This window comes from Rattus rattus, chromosome 1 (assembly GCF_011064425.1).
Source record: "Rattus rattus isolate New Zealand chromosome 1, Rrattus_CSIRO_v1, whole genome shotgun sequence".
NCBI classification, from domain to species: Eukaryota; Metazoa; Chordata; class Mammalia; order Rodentia; family Muridae; genus Rattus; species Rattus rattus.
In genome coordinates, this window is record NC_046154.1 from 11,204,786 (window position 1) to 11,232,014 (window position 27,229).

Here is a 27,229-nt window from a genome sequence, read left to right on the forward strand (position 1 = left end):
TTTTTTTTTTCGAGCTGGGGACCAAACCCAGGGCCTTTAAACGCTTGCTAGGCAAGCGCCTACCACTGAGCTAAATCCCTAACCCCCCCCCCCTGCTTCTTTTCTTTTCCTTTTCAAGACAGGTATTACTGTAGCCCAGGTTGACCTGGCACTCACCTCATTCCCCTGCCTCAGCCTCACAGCCTCACAATTACTGGGATTACAGGTATGAGTCACCACAATTGGTTTATATGATGCTGGGGATCAGCACAGGGCTTCGGGCATGCTAAGTATGCACTGCCCATTGAGCTACAACCCCAGCCAGGCCAAACCCACTCATCAAACTTGATGCTGCCCTCCCTCCCTCCTCCTCATGCCCCCTGGGAAGGGGTCCAGTAGTGTCAGCTTTGAGAGAGAAACCAGCTCAGCTCACCCACCAAGCTGTGAGAAATCTTTATTGTTAATTTTTCCTCCATTAGATAAGACTTTCAGTTGGAATAAGAAGCCAGAGCGACACTTGCATCTTTCTTCCTCATGGGCTGAGCTGAGAACCACTGCTTAGAGCACACACCATCAGCACTTGGCCTCGAGGCAGCCACGGGAGCCAGCTGAAGCTGGCAACACCCGACTTTACAATCACACAAGTGAGTGGAGACTGAACAACCCACTAGCCCTGGGGCCCAGCCACGTCTCCAGGCCACACTGAGCCAGCAGAGCAGGCTCGTGTCTGTCAGTGTGTGAGCTCACGTCGGGCCTGCACACGCATGGTTCCTCTCCAGGATGCTGTCTCCTCGGGTTCTTGCTGGCAGGCCGGGGTTGGTGATGCTTCTCCACTGTCCTTGCTCCCCGGAGCTCAGTGGGTGAAGCATGTCACGTCCGCTAACAGGGCCCAGGTGCTGAAGGACGTGATGTTCAGATTCTCCTGGAACAAGGCTGGTAGGCTCAAGCCATCCCCCAACTGGGAGGTGCCCTAGGGCTTGGTCTCAAGACAGGCTGGCACTGGGCTCCTGCACACTCCGACATGGGAGGCCTAAGTCCCGAGAAGGGAAAAGATACTCCGACAGTTTTCTGGATCCTGGTACCCAGGACCAGAAAGGCATTTCTCTTGCTCTCAGGGATGGTGTGGTGGGGGTGGGATGATGACCCAGATCCTTCTTAGGAGCTGCTCTAAAATGTGACCCTGGGGCTGGATCTGAGTAGCCTGTGGGGCTACTGTGTGAAAGTCTAGCTGGTCTTCCATGCTACTCTCTCTTCTATGCTGACACAGTGAGATACAATGTAATGGGGGCTTGGGCTCCACATCTGCTGTCCAGGACATACTGCCACTGGCAACAGCCCCTGGGTAGCCTGGTTAGGTTGTGCTTGGAGTCAAGCTTGGAGCCTCTGGGGTTCTGGAAGTGAAACTGGGGTATCTGCTTGGGTTCAAGGCTCTGGCAAAGACCCCACATAATGTTCAGGATCTGGGGATGCCAAGGCCTGGGGAAGTGAGACACAGGGGGCAGCAGAGAGGCTGGAGCTGCCAGTCAGCTCTCTGGTATTTAGCATGGGCTGGCCAGGGAGGACTGAGGAGCTCTGCACAATCCATTCGCTTCAGGAAACTGGCCGGCTGCCAACTCTCAGAATCGAGTACATCAACCCTGCCTCCTGGTCACCCCTGAGCTCTGGGCTGCTGGCTCAGGACAACGCAAAGCTCCTTGGGGGCCGTGTTCTCCAGCTGTGGACCCTGCTCTGGGTCCCTGGGGTCCCTTTGCTGGTGGAGGCAGGTGTCATTAAAGCACATGCAATCTCCAGGTGTAGCCTCAGGCCTCAAATAAGCAGCCGAGCGGAAGTGAGCCCACGGTGACAGGAGTTAGGGGTGAGCCAATGGGAGACCAAGCCCACATACTTACTGCCAATCAAATGCAAACGCAAACCCACCCTGTGACGGCAGCAGCCAGCCTTTTGTGTAATAAATATTGCAAGGCTCATTCCATTTCTTTCTTTTCTTCTTTTTTTTTTTCAAGTCAACTATAACAATCAATATCCCAAACCCTGTTTTCTGCATTCAGAACAGAGGAAGTTGATGATGTGAGCAGAACACCCGCAGCCAATCAAAGAAAAGACCATGTCCCACTAGCCAGCCAATCACAACCTTTTTCCAGTTTAAGCAGCCAATTGGGCCTCTTCACATTCCTAAAAATGACCTAAATAAAGCACCAGAGCTCGGACAGCTTCCAGGGAAGCCAGATACCGAGGCGCAAACTTTTAAAAAAATAAAGAGTCAGAAATAAAAATAAAAGGTTTCCGTTGGTCAAGGTTTAAAAATAAAAAGGTTTCTTCCTGCAGCCAATCACAAGTCCATCCCTTCAAGCCAATCACAAACCACCTTGATGCCAGCCCTGCTGAGTGGCTGGCTGGGGAGGGTTGGATGGGGTGAGGGGAGCAAGGGGTAAGAAGACGGTGGTTTGCTGCCACTCGACCGGCAGAGGAGCCATACAGATCTCTTGGCCATCGGTAGCTTCCAGGGGTTGCCAGGGGCTTCCAGCTACTGCCTCCGGTCTTCCGTCTCCGATCTGGAAAACGCCATCACCACATCCTCTGCACCTGCAGACAGGGGACAAGAACCACTGATGGCTTCTGGAATTAGGACAAGGCAGAAAGGCTGTGCTCACTGGGGAGCACCCCTCCTTTATTTTCCCACCCCTGGCAAAACAATACTGAGCTCAGAGCGCCTCCAAGTGCCATCACTTGGTTGATAGAGGGCTTGTCTGGCACGCAAACCACTTGGGTTGGGTCCCTAGCAGCACACGGACTGGGTGGTGTGGTACGTGATTCCTGTACTCAAGAGGTGAAGGCAAGGGGACCAAAAGTTCATGGTCATCCTTGGCCACACAGTGAGTTCAGGGCCAACCTGGGGCATATGGCAACCTAAGAAAAACAATAGGGAAGGCGATGAAAAGTGTTTCTAAGTAAGGCCGCCTCTCATTCGACTTCCTGCAGCCAAGCTGGGGACATGACAGCCATCCCACCCTGCTGCAAAGCTTTAGGGTAAGGTCCAGAGGCTTGTTCAAAGCCACATGGCTAGGAGATGAATCAAATAACTGAAGAGTGTGTATGTGTCACTGTTGTACAGTGGGGACATCCCTGCATGTGTGAAAAGGTCAGGTAACAGCCCTACAAAACAGGTTTTCCTTTCACCTTTACAGGAGCTTTAGGGATCGAACTTAGGTGGTCAAGCTTGGTGGCAAGCACCTTTACACACTGAGCCATCTTGCCGGCCCTCCCGTTATGAATGCGAACACCATTCATCTTTGCAACAGCGTCCTTTGCTCAACCCCAGCCCTTGCTCTGAGGAGCCTGGCCACGCCCATCTCCAGCCTGCTGCTGGCCAGCCAGGCTTGACAGAAATGCAGGGAACCCATCCTGGTAGTTTTTCTCAATCCTGAATCTGAGATTCTAGTCCAGCCACTCAGGAAATCGCTCCCTGTCTCTGGCTTTCCCTGAGACTGGCCCTGACACATGGCCAGAAGAGGGGAGGGGAGGAGGGCTGAAGCTGGAAATGCTACTGTCCCTGCGTTCCACTCTCTGTCCAGCATCTTGCCCTAAGCAGTGATTATGAGGCTGCCTGGGACCCTCTGGCACACCTCCGTGTTGTGTGTGCTACTGGAGGCAGATGGGGACAGCAGGGAAAGGGAAGGTCTCCAAGGGTTGGGTTGGGCACAGAGTCAGCACAGGGTTGGCCATCTTGTCTACACCACAAAGAAGAGCTTCCTGTGCACCTTGCTGCCTGGAGGAGCCGGAAGGCACCTCAGGTAGTGCTGCAGAAGGACGGCCCACATTGAACGCGTTACATCCAGAAATCCTGCCTTCACATCAGCAGAGTGGTGCTAAGGGAACGCACTCTATCACCCTCCCAGCCTGTTTCTGCCTGTTTCTGCCTCATCGGCATTCTCAGAAAGACAGACAAGCCTCCAGAAAGGAGCACAGACATCTGGCTCCTTGCTTGAGAGGACCTGCAGATCCTTTCTCTGTTCTCACTCCAGTCCTGGGACCACGCATGATCACTGCAAGCGGGATTGTCGCCAGGATTACGTCATACCCTGAGTGGCGGCTGAGCTGGGTACCTAACAGATGCTGGTTTCTCTGAGGGCTGCCTCCAGCTCGCTAGGCATGAGGGGGTCGAAGCAAGACTGCTGGGGAGCTGTGAGCAGAAGATGCTTCTGTGGCAATGAATGGTGACAACCCACTCTCTTCCTTCCTGGTCTGCCTCGTGGACCTTCTCGCAGGGACCTTGGGCCACTAGCTCCTTATAGAAGCTCAAACCCCATGGCTGGGCTCTGCAGACTGCTCTTGGGAACGTCTTATACCATGAAGACAGCAGCTGTGCTGGCTGGGTTATGTCAGCTGCCACAGCTGAGGGCCTCTGAGAGGAGGGAGCTCAGCTGAGAAAAGGCCTCCATAGGACTGGGCTGTGGGCCAGCCAGTAGGGCCTTTCGTTAATTAGTGACTGGTGGGGAGGGTCCAGCCCTTTGTGGGTGGTGCCAACCCTGGGCTGTGGTCCTGGGTTCTAAAAGGAAGCAGGTTGAGCAAGGCATGGAGAGCAAACCAGTAAGCAGCACCCTCCATGGCCTCTGCATCAGCTCTGCCTCCAGGGTCCTGCCCTGTGTGAGCTTCTGCCCTCACTGCTGTTCTCTGGAACTGTGAGTGAAATAAACCCCTTCCTCTCAAGCTGCCTTTGGTCATGGTGTTTCACCACAGCAATGATAACACTAACCAGGACAATGACATTGACAAGGTCACAATTTACTCTGATGAATATGTAACAGGACACCTAGAGCAGAAGCTTTGTAAGAATTTTACCCTCCCACACTGCCAGCTGGCTACATCCTCCCTGACTGGGAACCCACAGGCCTCATTTCAGAGCCTGTGTTCTGTTAGAGCTGCAGAAGGAGTCATCAGAAGTGCTGCCCATCCCACACCCGCTCCTGTTCCTAGGGGACTTGCTGGCCACCAGAACTCCCTTCCTTTGAAGCCAGAGAGAGGGCGGAGCATCCTCTGACCTGTCCCTATCAGGAGTGGGACAGATACTCAGCATTCAGTTAGAGCCAGAGGATGCTGGTGGTCCCTCCTGTCTCTGGCCTTTGGATCAGCAAACAAAAAGGATGGGAGAGCTACTCAGCTGGCCATTGTGGCTGCAGCCCTAAAATTCAGTTCCCGGGACAAGGGCACAGCAGGTCCCTCAGGTACCCTCTCTGCTGTCCTATAAGTGGTCATCCTCTACCTCCAGGCCAGTAATCCGAGTTACAGGTAAAGTTCTGCTTCCCCAGTGGTATCCACTGACAGACAGCTCTTGTACTCAGAGCATCACTGATTCCCACCAGATGCAGGTTGGCCCAGGCACACAGGAGCTACTCAGATGCTCCTGAACATCTTTTCCAGCAAACTGAACAATAAGACTACTGAAACACACACACACACACACACACACACACACACACACACACACACATATACACACACATACACGCATACACACACATACATACACACACACACATACACACATACACACATATACACACACACATACACACACACACACACACACACACACTCATACACACACACACACACACACACACACACACATACACACACACATACACACACATACACACACACACACACACATACACACACATACACATACACACACACACACACACACACAAATACACACATATATACACACACATACACACACACACACACACACACACACACACACACAGGAACCAGATGTTGTGGACCTCCTGTGAATATAGACAGATATTTAACAGAATGTTAGCAAATTATGCAGAGCGACATATTTCCAGACCAAATGGGATTTTTCTAGGGATGCAAGGTTGGCTTAACATCTGAAAATCAGGTGATGTAATATAGCCTACCAACAGAGTAAAGGGCAAACCGCACACAATCCCCTCGACAGACACGGAAAGCGAGTCTAACAAAACCCAACATCCCTCATGATAGAAGATGCACCAGAGAGGAAACATGGAGTTGTTCTATCCTGATAAAGGTCAGGACGCGAACTCCACAGCCCTCACCACAGTACAGGGCTAAAACCCACCCCAGCAAGGCAGGAACACAGAGAGGTCCATCTGCACTCACCATTTCTACTCAAATTGGTTTTTGTTCTGCTCTGGACACTAGAGACAGGGTCTCGTGTAGCCCAGACCTGCCTTTGACTGGCAAGACTTGGTCTCCCTGATGCTGACCTTTCAGGACTATGCCACACCTGGCTTCTCTAGATTGTTCTAAAAGTTCATTCCTGGGCAAAGAGGCAAAAGTAACTAACTTAATAGTATATTATTAGAAAGGGAGCTTCTTCTATTCGTGGATGTCATAATCTTATACGCAGAGAATGCTCTGCAATTTCTACTTACAACAGCTATCAGAAGTAGTGACCATGACAGACTTGTGGGGCAGAAGACCAACGTGCAAGTCTACCTGCATATACCAGCAAGGAGCCGTCTGAAGATGAAGCTAAGAAAACAACTGATGGTATCAGTCACAACAATACTATGGCATTTAGGAACAGACTTTCACACCTGTTCATTTACCGTGTGGTGAGAACGTGTACCACAGCACATGGAGGTCAGAGGTCTGCTCCCTCCTTCCACCACATGGGTCCTTGGGGATAGAACTCAGGCACTGCTTTGTTTGGTTTTTTCCCAAGACGAAGTTTCTCTGTGGCCCTGGCTGTCCTGGAACTTGCTCTGTGCCTCTGTGCTGGGCTAAAGGCATGCACCACCTCTGATGGGCTAGCCTTCCGCTCTCACCACTCAAAAAAAAAAGAGGATGAAGTTTCTCACCCACACACCACCAGCCCTTTTCAGTGATGGATTGAATAAGTAAATCCAGGGCACAAGAAGAAAGCGGCTAGATGACCACTGAGGCTAGATGACCAGCTGAACTCAGTTTTCTTAGAAACAGGTCTCACTGTGTAGCCCAGGCTGGCTGGTCTCACTGTGTAGCCCAGGCTGGCTGGTCTCACTGTGTAGCCCAGGCTGGCCTCAGACTCCGGATCCTTCGGTCTCTGCCTCCTGAGTGCTGGGGTCACAGGCATGCTCAGCGAGCTCTGAGAGCAGCTCTGCATCATGCTGGAGACCCAAGTCCAAGTTCCCAGGAGGTGCGGCTTCCCACACGTGAATAGGGCGGGGCAGGGTAAAAGCTGAAGACAGTAGCCAGCACTGATAAGGAAGTGGGGAAGTTGGAGTCTTCCCTGTGCAAACCCCACCCTTTCCGAAGGCCACACTGAAGCAGAACCCCAGGTCTTGTTACCCTGGCAGCTGCAGTCTCGAGCATTCTCAGCACCATGGTGGTGGCAGTTAGGGGTAAGGATCAGAAACATGCTCTCATGAAACCCAGGCCAGCCTTGAAGGAGCCCAGCCCAGCCTTGAACTCACTGAATAGCCAAGGATGACTTTCATTTCCTGACCTTCCTATCTCCTGTTCCCAAGTTCTGAGATTACAGGTGTGTACCTCACACCCAGTTTTTTGTAGTACTGGGGATCAAGCCAAGGCCTCAGGAATGCTGGGTAAGCAGTCTAAAATTGACTTACCGTTATTTGGTGTACATGCTATGTGACTGGGGCCTAGCTTTGTTCTTGGTCATATTCAGAGCCTTTGTTCAGAGACTCGAAGCAGCTGGGTGAACCGGAGGCCCAGATTTTGGAGCCCTTGCCTTTAACTACACAGGGCACCTTGTTAGTTTTCCTAAGAGAAGAGAAACAACTATCTGTCTGTAGTCATCCAGAGGACAGAGGAATACCAAGCCTCAATCAAAGCCAGGACCAATCTCTCTGTGTCACTATGAGAATGGAACCAAGACTCAGGATTAAAAAACAGCATCACCTCAGCCCAGGATGCCTGGGGGAAGTCAACATGAAGTCAAGTGTCAGCTGTCCTCTCTGCACCACTGTGGCTCAGCCGACAGCAGGGCTGAGGCTCAGCTCTCTGAACAGGGTGGGGCAGGCACCCACTGAACCTTCCATCCCACGGCCGATGCCAGCTTTGGCCCTTTAGTGGAGCTAGTCAAGTGACTGGGGAGAGAAAAATGACAAAAATGCAGGAGCATAGAAACAGGGAAGCTGGCCCCTGGCCGGGGGCGGGAGGCAGACAATGGGGTCACTGGTCTGTTTGTGAGCTGGCCATAAGTTCACACCAGCAGTGTTGGAAGCCAGGCTCCATCTCAAACCCGCACTTACACCCAAACCAGATCACATCAGTGAAATGAGGTTTAAAGAAGGGTTCCTGAAGTTGGGAATCACTCTTGCTATTTTTTGTTGCAACTTAAGACAGGGTCACCATATGTAGCCCAGGCTGACCTTAAACTTGTCTCTTGCAAGCCCAAAGAGCCCACAAACCAGAATGCGCACAGCCCCTGTAGAGATGGCATTGTGGAAAAGGGGGACTCATAGGAGCAGCACCAGCCACAGCTGGATACCATAAGACCTCAGAGACCAACTGAGCCCTGCGGATGGGGGCCTTGGCTCTTCCATCTCTAAGGTCACAGCACCCCTTACTGGCTTAGGTCCCAGGACTATTCTGGCTTCAGACATCCTGGGGTTAGGTACCCATTGTCTCTTGTATCCTAGGGAACTTTATACCTAGCTAATCAAAGTACAAGCCTAGAGGCCTGGGAAGACGGTTCAGTTGTTAAAGTGCTTGCTCTGTAAGCAGGGCGTGTACTCAGATCCTCAGCACCCACGTAAACATGGTGTGCAGCAGGGTATGTCTGAAACCTTCATGCTCTGCTATACGGAGACAAGAACCCCCTCGGGGCTCACTGACCAGCTAGTTTAACCAACTGGTAAACTCCAGACTCAGTTAGAGATTCTATCTCAAAAACAAGGTGGAAGGCTGGCGATATGGCGACTTAAGTTAAATCCCCGAGGCTTGTGAGGGCAGAATGTGGTGCGTGCATCTGCAGTCCCAGCATGCCTCAGGGCCTAGTACTTGTTGCTACTGCAGAGGACCTCCGTTTGGTTCTCCGCACCTACTTGGTGGCTCACAACCATTTGTAATTCTAGTTCCAGGAAGTCCAATGGCTTCTTCTGACCTCTGTGGACACCAGCCATTCATGTGGTGCACAGACACAGACACAGGCAAAACATTCATAAATATAAAATAAAATAAGCCTTTTTTAAAAATTGGCAGCCTGAAAAGCTTAAAGAACTGCAACCCCAAGGCTGCAGAGACTCCACACTCCTAAGGGGGAGAGAGGGAACCCCCTTGTGAGTCATCACTAATGCCGCGCACTTTGGTTAAGTGCTTCCACATCTCTAGGGAGCACCCTCCTGAGCCTTGTGAGCTCCAAGCTCAGTGAGACATTTCCAGCACACATGGCACTAGCTCATGCTGGAGCCAAGGATGTCAGTGGTCCAGTGATTCCCACTCTGGGTGCTCAGGCCCCCTCCCTGACTACTGGGTGGGGAGCACCTTCTCATGCTCATAACCTAGAGTGTTACCTGGGCGGGGAGCACCTCCTCATGCTCATAACCTAGAGTGTTACCTGGGCGGGGAGCACCTCCTCATGCTCATAACCTAGAGGGTTACCTGGGCGGGGAGCACCTCCTCATGCTCATAATCTAGAGTGTTACCTGGGCGGGGAGCACCTCCTCATGCTCATAACCTAGAGTGTTACTGAGTGCTCGCCATTTATTACTCCACTGCGATGCCTCAGCTTCCAGCTCTGGGGAATGGAAAAAGCAGGTCCCAGGGGCCCACCAAAGGAAGGACTTCTGAGGAGAGTAAGGCTGGTGCTCACCCGTACTGGGCTTCCTTCCACATAAACCAACACCCACTGGGCAGCATGTGCTGTTTTTAGCAGCCCAAGGCTATGAGCCAGGTGCTCCATACACCTCCGCGTTGATACCCCAAAGCTCCCAGCGGATGCTTTTTACCCAAGGTAGCACCACACTTGGGTTGCTATGGGAACAGTGGGCTCTGATTCACCAAGGACTTAGCAGCGGGAGCATCAGGAGTCTCAGCGGCGCCTACTGGGCTCCAGCACCCAGAGCTATCAGAGGTGGATTCCTAGCACAGGCTCATGAAGGTACAGGAGACAACTAAAGGCCCTTCCCAGGCTTCAGCTGCCTCGGTGTGCCACAGTAGCAAGCCGTGGCATCTATGACCTGGGCTGACGCTGACTACCTGTGTATCCAAGGGGAGTTCCTGCTCACCCAGTCTCCGTTTACTCATCTGCAGTCTGTTAAAGAGCACCTGTCCCATTACTCTACCACACTAGGAATAATGTGTAGGGACAACCGTGGGGTCACATCCCAGCTGTGTTCCCTGAGACCCCTGTCCCCCTCCCAGTCTGCTGAGATGCAACACGCACGCATGCATGCACGCACGCACGCACGCACACACTGGACCTTTACAGCTTCCTTTCCTAGGTGAGGGGTTCATTCTCCTCCCTTAAGTTTTCCAATGTCTCCCCCCAAAATATAAGCTCTTCTAGACCAGAGAGTCTGAGTATGTCATAAATACTAGTTAGCTTCAACTGTCAACTCGACACAGCTTAGGATCACCTCAGAAGGGAGCCTCAACTCAAGGACTGCCCAGATCAGACCTGCTGTGGGAGACTGTTTTCATTGCTAATTGATCTAGGAGGGCCAGCCCACTATGGAAGGCGTCACTCCCTGGGTGGGTGCCTGGTGGGGGTGGGGTGAGTCAGCCAGGAGTCAGCTTCCTTGGCTGTGGGCTCTTTGGTCAGACAGAATGCTGTGTGGAACAGCAAGTGGGAGGAGCCTTGAGAGCCAGTGATCTGTAAGATGAAGTAAATCCTTTCCTCTCATAAGTGGCTTTCGGGCAACAGAAAACAAACAAGCAAACAGAACGGGACAGAATGTGGGAGTGACACGGGCCGGTCTCCGCAAGGGCACCCTAAAGACCCTGCATTAGGCTCTGCGCACCAGGGGCACCTGCAGGTCTTTCCTTGTTGTTTGTTCTGTTTCTTCCACCTCATCCCCAGGACAGAGTTTTGACATCTTGCCTGAAGCTAGCCTGGAATCCCTAAGCTCAGGTGACCCTACTGCCTCAGCTACCACAGTAGCGAGACGCAGACCAACTTCATCACAGCCAGCTTTGTTTACGATGCGGCATCCTGGGAAAATATGGCATCTCTAGGACTCACTGAGTCTAGGGAGGAATCGGAGCCTGCATAGCCCTCGGTGTGGCGCTGGCTCGATCAACTCCCGAGTGCTCCTCAGCACCGTGCCCTGTCTCGTTTGAACTGCAGGTTACCAAGCTCTCCCGGCAGGTGCTGTGATTCGCTGGGGTGAGCAAAGGCCTGGAGCCTGCATTCTGGCTTCCTGAGTGGGCCCCACTCCCAGTCAGTCACACGTGGACATCTGCACAGCCAAAGCTCTTCTACATTTGTACAGATACCTACCCTATTGTCTGCCCTTCATGGAGGACAGGGCTGCCACCAAACACCATGCTGAGCTTACAGTAATGAGAGCTAATGTGACTGGAGCTGTCCAGCTGTTCAGAGGGCCCCTAGCTCCCCTTCAGGTCAGAGGCCCACCTCTCAGGAGGTCTAAGTCACGCCAGGCCTTTAATGTCAGCTTTAAAGAACAGAACCCATCAGGCTGGGCTACAGAGCTCAGACTGGGGTGCTGAGGGAGCAGCTGGCCTGCCTCTCATGCACTGATTGTCTCTTCTTTTTCTTCTCAGGGACAGGAGTTAGGAATCAGATCCCCACGGATTTTTGTACTGTCATGTGACTTCTGGCCCAACTCTGTTACTGGGTTACAGGTAATTCTCACACAAGTGTTGATTAAAGTTAAGAGACCGTGCTTCCTGTCCCACAGTGAATTCTCCCTGGGCCGACTCTAATTCTAGCACTGACTGATTTCACCCGGGGGCCCCCAGAAGGAACCTCGAAGTAGCCAGGCAGGGCAGAGGAGAGCGGGGCACCACAGTGGAGGGGCCTGTGTAGCAAGGGAGGCGCCGAGAAGCCGCTGCCCAGGAAGCCACTGCACGAGGCTTTGGTCGAAGCAGAAACAGCTACTCTGGGCCTGGATGTGGACTGCGAACAAACAAACCACAGACGCTTTCCCACAGATTCCTGACACTGTGTAACCACACATTCAGAGCGCAGAGACTGGCATGGGGCTCTGGAGGGTGGAGCTGGGTCCCAGCTGCCTCTGGGAGGGTGTGAGAGGGCACATGAAGGAAGAGAAAGAGCAGAGGCAGATTGCTGCTAGGGGAGGGGGCTCCACAGAACTTAAGGCACCGGGTGGGAAATGGAGCTGCTCATTCTACTCTCCTACCCTCCTCCGGCCCAGGGCACCACAAGGGTCAAGTGGAGTAATTGCAGAGCTGGGTCACTTCCAAAGTGCTGAGTTCCTGCTGTTTTCCCTAAAACACAGCTATCATAATGCGCCTATATAGTAAGCTAAATAATAAGTCAGTTTACCCACGAGACCCAGGGAACTATTCTCGCCCAGGTGCCTGCTTCTGCAGGGGAAGCCAGCAGGCTTGTGAAAGCTCACAGCCCTTTCCTGGAAATCTCTGGAGAAAGTGGACTCTGGCAAAGGCTATGCCAGGCTCAGGGAACCACTGTGACAACCAGTAGCTCTCAAAGGCAGACCAGGTATGTCTCCTAGGAATCCCTAGGCTGAGAAAGAACAAGGAGGTCAGAACAAGCCATGTCAGCCTTGGGACATTGGACAGGTGTGATGGCACTCATGGGTAATCCCAGCACATGAGAGGCTGAGGCAAATCTAAGTTCAAGGCCAATGTGGGCTATGTATCTCAAAAAACAAGCCAAGCCATGTAAAAGCATCTCTAGGAGGCTGGAGAGATGAGCACCCATGTGGTGAAGGTCCCTGTGAAGGACCCAAGTTCAGTTCCCATCCCCCACGTTGGGTGACTCACACCTACCTATGACTCCAGCTCCAGGAATTCTAACATCCCCTCAAGGATTCCATGGGCACTTCACTCATACATGTATGTACCCATGAACCTCAGATATGTACGCATACCTTCCACACACCACACATATCCATGTAATCAAAAGATAAAATAAATCTTAAGCAAAATTCAACAAAACTTAGGGGCCCGCTAGATGGCTCAGTGGGTAGAGTCAGATGCAGCCATGCCTGACAACTGGTGTTCAATCTCTGGCCACACAGAGTGGGAGGAGCAACTCCTACCAGCTATCCTCTGACCTCTACACACATCCCATGATATGTGTGCATGCGTGCGTGCGTGCACAGTAAATTAAATCATAAAAAACAAAACAACAATGACTATGTGGGCAGTTGGCTACAGTGTGGCCTTTGCAAACCCCAGGTCTAGAATACCTGGTACTCACGGGGTGCCCTGTACCATGGGTAGCGCTAGGGACTGAACCGTCCAGAGTGGGCACATTCAAAGCCTCTGCAGGTGCAGGACAGAAAAGCAGCAGAAGAGCCTCAATCTCCCTATCCCCTCAGTGACCCCATACAACCATTTCAATGATGCGTGGTCCTCAGGTCATATGCTGTCCTGCTTAAAAAGACAGATGAAAGTCTGAGACGTGGCTTAGTATGCTTGTCTGGCATGATGAGTGAGAGCCTGGGTTCAACCCCGGAACAGAGAAAGAAAAAGAAAGGCAGGCAGGCAAGCGACAATGAACCCGCTTTGGCCTGAAAGCCATCATAGATCAATCTTAACATAAATGATGAAGATGTGCAAATGGTGCTGGTTAACATCTGTCACATCTGAAACCCACGCTGGCTACCTCTCAGCCAGAGAGAACACGCATCACAGGGCTGCAGTGACACTCATTGGGAGAACCCTGGCACACTGCTTGCAAGGGACCTGGCACAGAGAAGGAGCCTACCAAATGCTTGCCATCGTGATTAATAGTAGGGATGAGCTCTAACAGGAAGAGGCTGGTCAGCAACTTACGATGGGGCAGATGCTGGGTATCATGCAATGGCCAAAACAACACTGTCTTGAAGACTGTTGAAGAGCTCAATGAAACGGCCTGAAGTTTATACACACACACACACACACACACACACACACACACACACACACACACACCTTGTAAAAGCTGCCAACATATGAAGGAACGAAACAGAGTCCATGGCTGCACAGTAGGACCCGATCCTTTAAGCCTACGTCTCTCCTCTCCCATTTTCTACGGTGACTATGCATCACTTCAGAGCCAGGAGAGACGAGGCACACCTGTGGGACAGCACGGATGAGAAACAGATGCTCAGCATTCTGTGTCAGATTCAAGAAGCTGCAGCCACGCCCCTACTCTCCACCCCCACTCTCCCCACCCCCACACTACCCATCGCCCACCATGTCTGCCGCTGGCCCATCTCAGAAAGGCCAACTTCCCAGAGAAGCATTGATGTCCTTTGGTTCAAAGCAGAATCCTGCCTGACTGTCAAGTCTGGCCATCCTTGGGGACTCACAGAAGTCGCTGCCTCTCTAACTCCTGGCCCCAGAACCTGTTCAATCACTGCATTCAACCGTATTCACCAAGAGCCTAGCGAGGTCTATCCAGCCGCACAGATGCCCACCCAGGAGGGCTCAGCCCCGAGCTCAGGGACCTCAGTATCTGGTGAGCAGAGGGCCTGGCCTGGACTGCAGGAGGTTGAAGGATGAGTCCCAGAGCACCGCAGTGCAGAGGCAGGAGGAATGAACACAGCCGTGTGCACTGAAGTCAGTTCCTGGGCCACCTACAGTGTGAGAGGGGACATGGTGCAGGATAGCAGGGACCCACTGAGACACTTTGACTTTGTCTGTGGGGCATGGTACAAGGTGATACATGGCTCTGTCAGTGCTGACTTCTGAATGTTCAAAAGTTGCCCTGGCTATGGGAGTGGAGAGTGGAACAGGGGACTCAAATCAATCAAAATGCCAGCTTAGAAGCTGGGATGGTGGTGGTGCACGCCTTTAATCCCAGCACTGGGGAAGCAGACACAAGCAGATCTCTGAGTTCAAGGCCAGCCTGGTCTACAGAGTGAGTTCTGGGACAGCCAGAGCTACACAGAGGAACCCTGTCTTAAAAAGTCAACCAAACAAAAAATGCCAGTTCAGACCTCTCTGTAAAAATTGAGTTAATGGGGTGGTGGTGGGGGGGGCAGTGGAAAGATAGCTCAGTGGTTAAGAGCGCTTGCTGCTCTAGCACAGGCCCCTGGATTTGATTCCCAGCACCCAAATGGCAGCACAGCTTACAACCAAACACTCACATAACTCCAGTTCCACAGCCTCTGCTGGTACCAGGCACTCTTACATCCACACAGGGAAAGCACTCATGCACACAAGAATAACTTAAGCTGTGGTTTAACTTAAAGACTAACTGAGCTAACAGGGTGGGAGTGGCTCAAGTGGTAGAGCGCTTGTCTGGCACACATATCCGGGTGTGATCCTCAACGTCGAATGGCAGTGCGTGGCAGTAAGCCCAGCACTGACGAGGATAACGTTCAAGGTGGGGTGGGATAATGGCTCGGCAGTAAAAGTCTCTGCTGCCAAGCTTGGAGACCTGAGGTCTGTCTCTGGATCCCGCATAACGGAAAGAGAAAACTGACTCTTGCCCTGACCTCCATATACATGGGTCATGGCAGGCATGTTAATACACATACGTAAATGGGGAAACTTAAAGGGATGACATCATTCTTGGCTATGAAGCAAATTAAAGACCAGTACCCTCCGCATCAGACCCTGTCTCAAACAAACAAAAAGCCCGGGACGGCTGGGGCTGCAGAGCCCGCTCAGAGGCTACCAGCACTGCTGCTCCTTCAGAGAGCCTGCATTCAGACCAGCACACACACGGTGGCTCACAATCATCTGTAACTCCAGTTCCCGGGGATCTGATGCCATGTTCTGTTCTGGTCTCTGTGGGCACTGCATGCATGTGGTATACATACATACATACATGCATACATACATGTACATACATAGATAAAAACAAAAATAAATTAATCTTAAAAAACAAAACAACAAGAACAAAAAGCCAAAAACCTAAGAGGAGGCGGCTGGTTGGGGAGCGCTGAGGCAGAAGATCGGAACCTCAGAAGCAATGGCAGTGCTAAGCACGAGCCTGGGCTGTGACCTGTTCCCTTACCATGTGAGCACGCAGGGGAAGAAAGGGAGCCAAAAGGAGGGGCCATGTGGACCTGCTGAGCACGCAGGCGGGGCGGGGCGGGGCGTGTCAACACAGGGTGGAAGGCTCTGGGGGTGAGGAGTGGGGTCTGGGCTGAGGGGAGGTTTGGAAGGTGCTGACCTGGTCTATGGAACTCATGTGAAATAGGTAAAGAGGGCAGGGGAAGGGGAAGGACTGAATCTAGAGGCACCAATACACTGAAGAGGACAGGAGGAGGGAGGGGAGCACTAAGGATGAAGAGGAAGAAGGGGGCGGTCATAGTGATCTCTGCTTAGTAGAGATGGGGCAAGCTGAGAACTGGGAGGGACCACTGTTCAGTTCAGTTCAGTCACTGTAGGAACCACCTGGTCAACATTACAGTGCAGGCTTCTGCCCCAGAGCTGGACCGTGGTGGGTAGAAGAGTCCAGGGCTCTAGACCCCTCCAGTATGAGACTGAGTCCTGTCCTGGGGCTGGGTCTGCCTCAGGATCTTTGTCAAGAGGGACAGTCCAAAGGAAGATGCTGGAAATCCTGTCTAGGTCTTGGAACTCTAGGGTGCTGAGAGACAGAGCCACCTAGTGGACAGACTGAAGATCCCTTGGCCACCGAGGCAGAGACAGCAGGACATCTGGGTACATGAGGTGATGTTGGTTTGGCCAATGCCACTCAGAGTCACTGCATGAACAGAGACATATGCTCCTGGCCTAGACTATACGCTAGCCTGGGGTAATATTAATATGCATTTGTACGTTTGTTTATTTGTAACAGAGAAGATAAAAGAGAGCTTGAGAGGTCTTCCACATTGGATGCCTCCTAGCCCCAATTCACAGTCCTTAGAGTGCCCAAGCCCCCTCAAGTAGCATTTGCTCTGGGTCTGTGTGACTTCCAGAGGTTTGGGGTATCAGCAGCACACATGTTCCACACCCTTTGTCAGATATGATTCTCCCCCAATCCGGGAAACTCATGCCACAGCAAAGAAAGCGTCTATGGGTGCCTCACACCCAAGAGGCCACATCTACCTGCCCACAACTGCTTCTGGCTACATCAGCAGTTTCAGAGCCAGGACACAGTGAGGTCGCCATGGTCACCTCCTCTTTTTGAGACAGAGTCTTGTGTAGCCTGGGCCAACCTCCAATCACTATGTAGTCAGGAATGACTTAACTGATCCACCTGTCTCTGCCGCCCAAGTGCTGGGGCCTCAGGAGGTGCTACCACCCGCCTGATTGGTGCGGGGGACTGAACCCGAGTTTTCATGGACACTAGGCAAGCACTCCACCAACTGAGCCAAATCCTCAGCCTTAACCGTGACCCCTTAACAGCATAGTAGACGTATTTGTAGTATTCTCAATTGTTGGTTCTGCAAAGTGAGTTTTCATGGGTGCACGTGTGTGTGTGTGTGTGTGTGTGTGTGTGTGTGTGTGTGTGTGTGTGTGTGTGTGAAATAGAGTCTTATGTATCTCAGGCTAGCCTTGAACTCTTGTTAGGATTATAAGTGTGTACCAACATGCACAGCTAAATACTAACTTTTATTATTATTTATTATTATAAATAAATAATAAACAGTAACTTTTAAAAAGATTTATTGAATTTTTTTTTTTTAGTTAAGTATGTGTGTGGGTCTGTGCATGTGAGTGCAGGTACCTATGGAGGCCAGAGACATTAGACTGCACTGGAGTTACAGGTAGTTTTGTCTGATATGGGTGCACTGGGAATTGAACTCTGGCCATCCGCAAAAAACAGTACTTGCTGTTAACTGCTGAGCCATCTCTCGGCGTCAACATATAACTTCTTAAAGACAAGGGGATATAACCTAATAGTGGAGTGCCTACCTAGCACGTCCAAGGCCCTAGGTTGGACCCAGCGAAGATTTTTCACTTCTTACAAAAGAATGCATGAACAACACACAAAAAATATTTTACAAAACTCGCTAACTTGGAAAGCAAAAGTCTGGGGTTGGGGATTTATCTCAGGGGTAGAGCGCTTGCCTAGGAAGCGCAAGGCCCTGGGTTCGGTCCCCAGCTCCGAAAAAAAAAAAACCAAAAAAAAAAAAAAAAAAAAAAGAAAGCAAAAGTCCATTATGAAAACCCGGGGGGTTGGGGATTTAGCTCAGTGGGAGAGTGCTTGCCTAGCAAGCGCAAGGCCCTGGGTTTGGTCCTCAGCTCCAGAAAAAAAAAGAAAAAAGAAAACCCAGGCTACACCCAGTCACCCAGTGTAGAGCATAGGTCGGCATACACGAGGCTCCTGGACTGATCCTCAATACCACGGGAACCATTTTTTCCCTACTAGCAACCCAGTATGTATCCCCTCAGTACATAGTGGGTGTGGCCCATCCTGCCTGGTCCCAGGATTCCTCACCTGTCCTATTAAGGGCATCCCACCAGGGACATCTGCAGAGACTCAGAGACCCAATGACTCAGGATCACGTGGGAGGAGAGAGTCCCTTGGAACTAGCTCAGAAGTCTGAGTGCTCAGGTGGACCTGGCTTAGGAGCTAGGTGGAGAAACCTGGACCAGCCATCAAGAAGAAAAGGACTCCTTCCGGAGCCAGTGTGAAGGCGGGGCCGACCGCAAACACTCGGCTGCAGAGTACTTGAGCAGGCGTGCCGGGATGTGGTTTTGTGCGATACACGCACAGCCCCCAGGTGCTGGGCTGCTCGAGGTTCCCTGGAGGACTCTTCTGAGTTGGGGAAGCGACCCCTGTATCTAGGGCTGAGCCCACAACATGAAGGATAATGGGAATGGCAGCCTAGTGTGACTGACCTGCTCTCCTCCCCAGCAGCCTCAACACAGCAGACGCTCTGCTCTGCTCTGCTCTGCTCTGCTCTGCTCTGCTCTGCTCTGCTCTGCTCTGCTCTGGTGGCTGCTCCTGCCTGGACATGCCACGGGCCACTCAAGTATCTTTTTTTTTTTTTTTTAATTTGAGACAGGGTTTCTCTGTGTAGCCCTGGCACTCCTAGAACTTGGTCTGTAGAACAAGCTGGCCTCCTGAGTGCTGGGATTAGAGGTGTGCCCTACACTGCCTGGCTCACTAAAATACTGTACAGCCCCAACCAAGCTCCAACCAAGCACGAAAGCCTACCAGAAAAGGACCATGAGGAGACACTGCTCAGAACACTGTGCTAGAGAGTCAGGTGGGGCTCTCGGAGGGGAGGAGGCTCCACAAGCAGCAAGGGGACAGGGAGCTAGCAGTCCAGCAGCCCAGCAGTGAGGCTCCTGGGCACCTCTGTGTGGTCAAGGGCAATGACTTCCTGATCCCCAAGCACTGCCTGCTAGCTGGAAGTCATACAAGAAACAGCTGTCAACAGCCAAACACTATGTATCGATCCCTGGCACAGGCCTTGCTCTACAATAAACACCGGAGTGAAGGTTTGACCATGAGGATCCCTTTTGCATGCCCTTTGAGCCACCTCTTCCTGTTAAGGGCCGGCCCACCAGTCCCTGCACAGTTGTCCTGACAGGGACATTAATCTCAGAACATTGAGCAGTTTCGTGGTCCCTGAACTAGGTGCTGAGCAGACAGGGACAGGCTGAAGGTTGGGACGCAATGACCAGACCCTCTGTGGTTGCACAAGGCCCCAGACACTCTACCTCCTCCTCCCTCCAGGCCTAGAAAGACATCACCACCTGCCTTGTTGATCCCCGTTGCTGGGACCAGACAGGAGCCTGTGCATGGGAAGGAACACTGTCTGCTCCCCCTCCCCTGAACTCCCAGGTCACCCATTCAGCTTTGTGCCTGGCCCTTGGCTCACCCTGGTCGATGGAGTGCTGTGGCAGCTGGCTGAGCTGGCTGTTGACGACCCCTGCATAGGTGCGCAGGAATTCCTCCTCGCTGGCAGTCAGCTGCAGGGTGAAAGCGCTGAGATGAGAGAGGAGCGCGGACCCCCACTCAAGGCCCCGCACTTGCTGCCCCTCCACCTCCCCTCTTGCTCCTTGCCCTCTATGCCTGGCATCTGTCCCAGCAGTCACATCCTGCTCCCGTCCTGGTCCCCGACGTTCACACGCCTGCCACTCACTCTGGATCTAGATCAGTGTCTACTCTGGGGTGGGGTAGATGTGAAAGCCCAGTCCCCAGCCACACACCAATGGCCACCAGCAGTCTCGGGTCTCTCCATTTCTTTTTCAAAAGATGCCGTGTGCTTGCCCTACTGCTCTCTCCAGTGGTCGCCCTGCCCAGCTGCCCCGTATCTGCCCCAGGAGAGAAGCCTCTCTGAGGTCACTGAGGATCAGAAAGGAGGGGTAAAGTCCTCACCGTCCCTGCCCAAAATAAAAATGGAGTGGAAAGATAACCTCAGCAATGCTCCCTAAAGTGAGCGTGTGGGCTCTGAGTTGGGGGTTCCTGAACTGGCAGCAGAGAGATTAATCCACAGGCCCACAGTCCTCTCCAGGAAGTGCCTGCAGCCGCCCCTTCCCTCCTTCAGGGCAGCAGGCCCCCTGCTCCTGGACAGCCCCCAGGCACTCACATTTGACCCCATCTTCCTCAGCATGAGCAGCACGCGGACCTTCTGCTGAATGTACATCTCCTCCGGACTCTTCCCGGGTGCTCCCTCGCGGTTCATCCCCCTGGCCCAGTTCTGGGGACCCCTGTAAGGAGACGGGGAACATTATGGGGAGACTGTCAGGATGAGATATACTCTAACACCAACCCTTGTAAGTGATGCAGCCCTTTCTCAAACAGTCCCTCCCTAGTAGGGACCTCACTTCTGACAGCACAGGAGAGGGTGTAGGGGAGGCGGTGGGCCCTCCATGCCTTCTGACTGAGGCCCAGGCAGTACAGCTGAGGAGCTCTTATTCCAGAGCAGAGGCTGCGGGGAACAGCCAAGGTTTCTATTCAGAGCCACAGGACGAATGAGAAACGAAGCCCCAAGAGTTCTAGGTTTTCAATGCAAGGAGCAAGCACAAGTAAAGGGACTTGATCAGAGGTGGCTGTCTGGGGCCCTGGGCTTAAGAAACCCAGAGATCAGTGACAATACCCTGTGCAAAGCCCCTACTGAACTCAAGCGGCCAGCTCCTGGGCAAGGCACCAAGGAGTCCCTCTAGAGGGTCTTCCCAGGGCACTGGAAGGGCTGCCATAGCCACCCTCTCACACCCACCCCACCTGTTAGAGGACAGCTCCTGAAGATAGCTGTGAAGGCCAGCGGCTGTGCCCAGGTGTCTCTGGCCTGAGCTATAGCCAGCCTGAGAGAGCAGCCCAGAGCCTCCTCCTCCAGAAGGAGCTGGGGGAGAGGAGGAGGATCTAGGGGTTTGGGTTACACACTTGAACTCTTGGACAAGTCAGAAATAACGCAGCAGCTGGTGGGGCGGGGCCTTGGCAGCCCTGCTACCAAGGAGCTGCACTCGGGGAATGAGGGAGCGTGGGACTGACAGGCTAAGGACAGTCCTCACACCATCCACTCTCAGTGGCCCATGAGTCCTAGACAGGGACATGCTGGACGAGGCACTACTCCATGCCAAGGGCGTACCCGGGAATGTGCCAGAGCCTGGGCGACAGCTCCCGAGTATCTGCTCATCAGCTGCTCAAAAGCCTAATGGGGCCCTCGCCCTGAAAGCCCACGCAACAGGTTGGAAACCTGTCCAGATGGGGCTGACATCATGTTGAATACTTGACACAGCACGGGATTCCTTCTACAGTCTTTGTATCCGCCCTTGGAGCCCTAGAATCCACACTCCTTTCTTCTGTGGTCCACTCCCTTCCAACCCACGCTAGGCTCAGGAAGGGCCATAGTAACTACTAGGGCCTGGGAAAAGGCACAGCGGCCTCAAGCCTCATCTCCAGGGCACACCCCAGCCTCTGTATGGACTCAATTTCTGCAGAACTCAGCAGAATGTTCTGGGTTCTCTCTCCTTCATCTCACCTGTTCTCACTCTAGTTCAGGCACCAGCACTGCTGCTCTGGGGATGGACCACGCATGGCTTCATGGTGTCCCCCTGGACTGAGTATGGACGCTGTGGCTCCTCCCTGCTGTTTCCATCTGACTACTACTTGGCCTTGGCTCATGGCCCGCTCACACCGTCCACCGTCTTTTCTGCTACTGAGTGGCTATCACAGTCTACACAGGTCAGAGAGATGACACCACCCCCACCTAGTCAGTCCTTCCTGAAAATCCATGTCCTAGTCCTGGGGTTGCCTGTGAGGCCCCGTGTGACCAGCGCTGTGCCCTCTGCAGCCAAGCTCTCCCTTCCCTTCTGCCTCTGCGTTGGGTTCCACCACCTAGGCCCAGAGCTGGCTTCATCTCGGCCTCAAGGTACCTTTCTAGGGGAGCCAATCCTGCACCCTCACCTCTTGTCACACAGCCCTGTCTCACTGTCCTAGTTTTCTGAGTGTCTGTTGGAACATCTGCTTAATGTCTCTTTCCTCTGTGCTGGAAGGCAGGCCAGGGTGTGTCCGCTCTGCTTGCCCGTTCTCCTAGAGCCTGGCACCAGCAGGCACAGGGTAAGGAGTGCCCACTGGCTGAATGGGTCTCCGATCTCCTGTCTACTACATCCATACCGATTTGGAAACAGTGTCATTATGTTAAGAGAGTCAAGCAAGCTGGGCATGGTGCTGCCTGCCTTGAATCTCAGCACTTGGGAGGCAGAGGCAGGCAGCTCTCTGTGAGTTCAAAGCTAGCCTGGTCTAAAAGAAATTTTCTAAGACAGTGAAGGTTACACAGAGAAATCTTGTCTTAAACAAACAAACAAACAAGCAAACAAACAGTATTAACCTAGAGTCCCACAAACTAATTTAACTTTTCCAAAGGACTCTACTTAAAATGGCTTGAGTCACTGTGATCTCCAGAAAACACTGGAAGTCCTCCACAAAGCCTTCAGACTGGGAATCGGAGCTCCCATGAGCAAGATCTTCCAACTCTGCTCTGTGCTCAAAGGCCCAGTGGGTCTCAGTGGATCCAAGTGGGTCTCAGTGGCTTGGCCCCTAAGACGCACTGACACGCCAAGAACAGCCACTAGGGGCCACCATACACAAACGCATGGGAGCTTTCAGGGTTTCCTGGTAACCCAAGGAGGATCCTGCCGTGCAGTGCTGGCTGGAGAAACGCCACTGTTGAGCATCATGCAGTCATTTTACACAGGGTGCATATTACAGCGCTCTGACCCACAGCTTCACCCTTCCACCCCATGGACTGCACAGCCCATCCTGCTCGCTGCGGCCCGGCAGTGAGCTCTCGGGGTTTACAGCAGCAGGGCTCCGTGGGGTCTTCTCACTTCAACGAGCTTGCCTGGCACAGCACTGTCTCCTAAACTTCAGAAGATCCTGACTCAGCATTTCTAAAAATTCCTGTCGTCTAGCATTCTGCTTACATGTATTTCTGTCTTAAAAAAGGTTTATTTATTTATTATATATGAGCACACTGCTATCTTCAGACACACCAGAAGAGGACATTAGATCCCATTACAGATGGTTGTGAGCCACCATGTGGTTGCTGGGATTTGAACTCAGGACCTCTGGAAGAGCAGCCAGTGCTCTTAACCGCTGAGCCATCTCTCCAGCCCCACGCATTTCTGTATTTGCGTGTTTGTGTGCTCACCACAGTGCACAAGTGAAGGCAGAGAAGAGGACTTTTCGGGTCAGTTCTCTCCTAGGGATTGAGCTCTCCAAGGACTTGGTGGCAGTATCCGCTGGGGCTGTCACAGCCATGCTTTGCTGTCCCTGCCTTGCTGCAGATAGGAAGGAAGGAACACCCAGGGCTGGCTCTGGATAGAAAGTGGAGCACAGGTCCCTGCCCTTCACGTTCCAGGTCAGATGTTCGAGGAAGCGTCATAACTGATGCAAGTCTGTCCTAATTCACAGTAAGGGTGTCAATGTGCAGAAAACTGACCACTGAAGGGGAGAAACCCTAACTGCCTCAGACGGATGTGCCACAAGCACAGCACAGCTTGCTGGGTTTGGTGCCTCCTGAACCGAGTGCGTTATTAAATTCTGATCATGGTTCTGTCAAGCAGTACATTAATGTCACTGGAGGATTCCTAGCTTCCCCGGTAGGGATTAAGAACTGGTCTCCATTAAAATGTGCCTAAGTTACATAAGCTCAAACAGCAATTAATTTAGATACTAATTATTCATCCAAGCTCCGAATCAAAAGAAAGGATGCGTCTCGGTAATGGCTTCAGCTAGGGATTACACCCCACACACACCCCACCCCTAAAAACAGGTCAGTGCTTCCTTACCACTAAGAAAATTTCTCAGGAGTCAGGAGAGAGGCAGACAAGGGAAAGTGGGAAGAAACATCAAGCAGTTGTCTCTTATGTGAATGAACAGGAGAGGCGGTGTCTGTGGCTTCCCATTGTGTGGTGATAAACCATATGTTATGGATAAAGTTGTGCCATGCCAGAAAAGTCCATCTGACCGAGAACATACAAATACTAGGGATCAAGACACACAAACAGGGCTGGAGAGATGGCTCTGCGGTTAAGAGCACTGACTGCTCTTCCTGAGGTCCTGAGTTCAATTCCCAGCAACCACATGGTGGCTCACAACCATCTGTAATGGGATCTGATGCCCTCTTCTGGTGTATCTGAAGACAGCTACAGTGTACTTATATATATAATAAATGAATAAATCTTAAAAAAAAAAAAAAAAGACACACAGACAGGCACTACATGCCATGCAGTTGGTAGTTCTGAGCCTGCCCCTCCACCACAGGAAGCATGGCTGGTCAGGAGAGGACAAGGAAAGAGGCTCCCAATCACTATGCAGGATCCACACAGGGATGAGAACTGAGATCTTGGGCTGACAGGGCACCGGAGTGTGGGAGACGTCAAGGACACGGATGTTGTATTCCCACCCAGCCTCTACAGACCTACGTGGACCAAGCGGTGGCACTTTAGAAGATTAGGAGGCAGTGCGGGAGAACCAAGAACGTGGGTGGCCGGTGCTGCTGTGCGGGTCTCTATCAGCTGAGGAGGAGCTGATAGGCTGGCCTCCCTTGACCTGCTTCAGTGACCCTGGCCGCAAGGACAACCACTTGTGCTCATGTTATTTATAAACCTGAAGCTAGTGCTGTTTGCACACTCACATGTATTAAAAACAAACAAACATTAGCTTATAACAATGGGGGGCTTGCATCTGCTTAGAAAAACAAAAAAGAAGCCTTAAACTGAGCCCAGGAGAGCACAGGCTGGGTCCTCCGGGTCCCAGGGGTCACTGCCCTCTGGGGTGCACCAACTGCCTTTCATGATAAAACCAGGAAGCCAGGTGTGGCTCTCACCTGTAATCCCAGCACTTGGGAAGTGGAGGCAAGGGGATTGTCACAGGCTTAAAACAGCCTGATCCACACACTGAGTCTCAGGCCTACCACAGACAGGAACACACTCTGCTAAAAACCCAAGCAAAACCCACACCATCAGAGCTAGGCATGGAGGCTTCCCTCTAACTTGGGGGCTACCCAGGGCTATGAGGTGAGTTTCAAGTCAACCTAGACTATAAAATGAGAACCTGTGTCAAAAACATTTTTTTTAATTTTTTATTTTTGGAGACTACGTCTTTCTACATAGCCTTGGCTATCCTGGAACTCACTATGTAGACCAGGCTGTCCTCATACTTACAGAAATCCATTTGCCTCTGCCTCCCAAGTGCTGGGATTAAAGGCCTGTGCCACCATGCCTGGTTCAAAAGTAATTTTTAAAGCATCTGACAAATGTTTTAAAAAGAAGCTAGGCAGAGTGGTGCACACCTACAATCCATCTCTTGCAGATAGAGGCTGAGGGAACAGGAATTCTAAGGTCATCCTCAGCTACTTAGTGAGTTTGAGGCTGGCCCAGGTTGCAGCAGACCCTGGTTCCAAGACGAGAATAGGCAGCATAAACACAGACACAGACACACACAGACACAGACACACACACACAGACACACACACACACACACACACAGACACACACACACACACACACACACACACACACAGACACACACACACACAGACACACAGACACACACACACACACACACACACACACACGAACACACACAGACACACACACACACACAGACACACACACACACACACACACACACACACACACACACACACACACACACACACACACACACACACACACACACACACACACACACACACACACACACACACACACAGACACACACACACACACACACACACAGACACACACAGACACACACAGACACGCACACACACACAGAGACATGTACATACACACAGACACACCCTCACAAAGACAGACAGATACAAACAGACAGGCAAAGACAGACAGACACCCCACAAGGGCGTGAGAGCTGGGTATGTGGCTCCATGGTAAAGCACTTGCTTGCACAAGGCCCTGAGCTCCATCTGCCATGCACCACAGAAACAAACATCTCGGCAAGTTTTGTTTTTTTTCTTTTTTTTCGGAGCTGGGGACCGAACCCAGGGCCTTGCACCTGCTAGGCAAGCGTTCTACCACTGAGCTAAATCCCCAACCCTAAGTTTTAAGAGTATACGTTTACGCAAGGTTTATAGCCAACAAAAGAAAAATCATAAAACTCATAGAGTTTATAGAAGATACTGACCCAGGGCAATCCGGATAGCTCAGCAGATAAAGGCGCTTGTTGCACAAGCCTGGTGAATTGAGTTTGATCCCTAGAACTGTTACATAGAAGTGGACAGAGAGACCCAACCACAGTCACCTGTACACTGTGGCACTGTCCCTATCATACACAATAGTAAACTATCTGGAAACCCAGCAGCACTGTGGCATTGACTGTAAGAACCCACCATCAGGTAGTGGTACAGCATGTTTGTTATGCACTGGTCCTGGGTTCAAGTCCCAGCAGCACAAGTCAAACAAAACAAAAAAAACAAAACAGGAAAGAAAACGAACCCCCACACTGGAAGAAACAAGCATCACATGGGACCACGGAAAAAGGTGATGGGTGACTATGGTGATGACCGACCGTGCTCACCCCTGGAGTAAGGTCTCAAGGCTTCCCCACCCTCCCTCCACAACAGCACTGTCCCAAGGCCACATAGCAGAGCCTTTCCCTCAAGTCCTTACCTGCTTCTGGAAATTAACTTCAGGCAAACAGATGCTCAACTCTAAGGGGAGGGCTGCGGCTGAGAAGAAATAGGAGGGTGCCGCCCTGTGGAAACATAGAACATGG

At 52.0% G+C, this 27,229-nt stretch overlaps 1 protein-coding gene across 1 annotated transcript; it reads right to left on the reverse strand.

Moving 5' to 3' along the window:
- Window positions 1–416: 416 nt before the first annotated feature.
- On the reverse strand, window positions 417–27,229 carry Ctnnbip1 (catenin beta interacting protein 1). The gene is made up of 4 exons (XM_032894384.1): window positions 27,124–27,229; window positions 20,577–20,697; window positions 19,866–19,956; window positions 417–2,562 (listed from the first exon to the last, which is right to left on the reverse strand). Exons 2-4 carry the CDS (start codon window positions 20,670–20,672, stop codon window positions 2,504–2,506), a joined length of 246 nt encoding a protein of 81 aa, XP_032750275.1. The 5' UTR covers window positions 20,673–20,697; window positions 27,124–27,229; the 3' UTR covers window positions 417–2,503.

What these genes read in the sequence shown, in the direction of transcription:
- Ctnnbip1 (XM_032894384.1), bottom strand. Translation starts at nt 20,672, where the DNA reads ATGAACCGCGAGGGAGCACCCGGGAAGAGTCCGGAGGAGATGTACATT. An exon ending in TGAGGAAGATGGGGTCAAAT is followed by an intron (nt 19,957 to 20,576) that starts GTGAGTGCCTGG and finishes TTCACCCTGCAG; the next exon opens with CTGACTGCCAGCGAGGAGGA. An exon ending in ACAGCACTCCATCGACCAGG is followed by an intron (nt 2,563 to 19,865) that starts GTGAGCCAAGGG and finishes CCCTGTCTGCAG; the next exon opens with GTGCAGAGGATGTGGTGATG.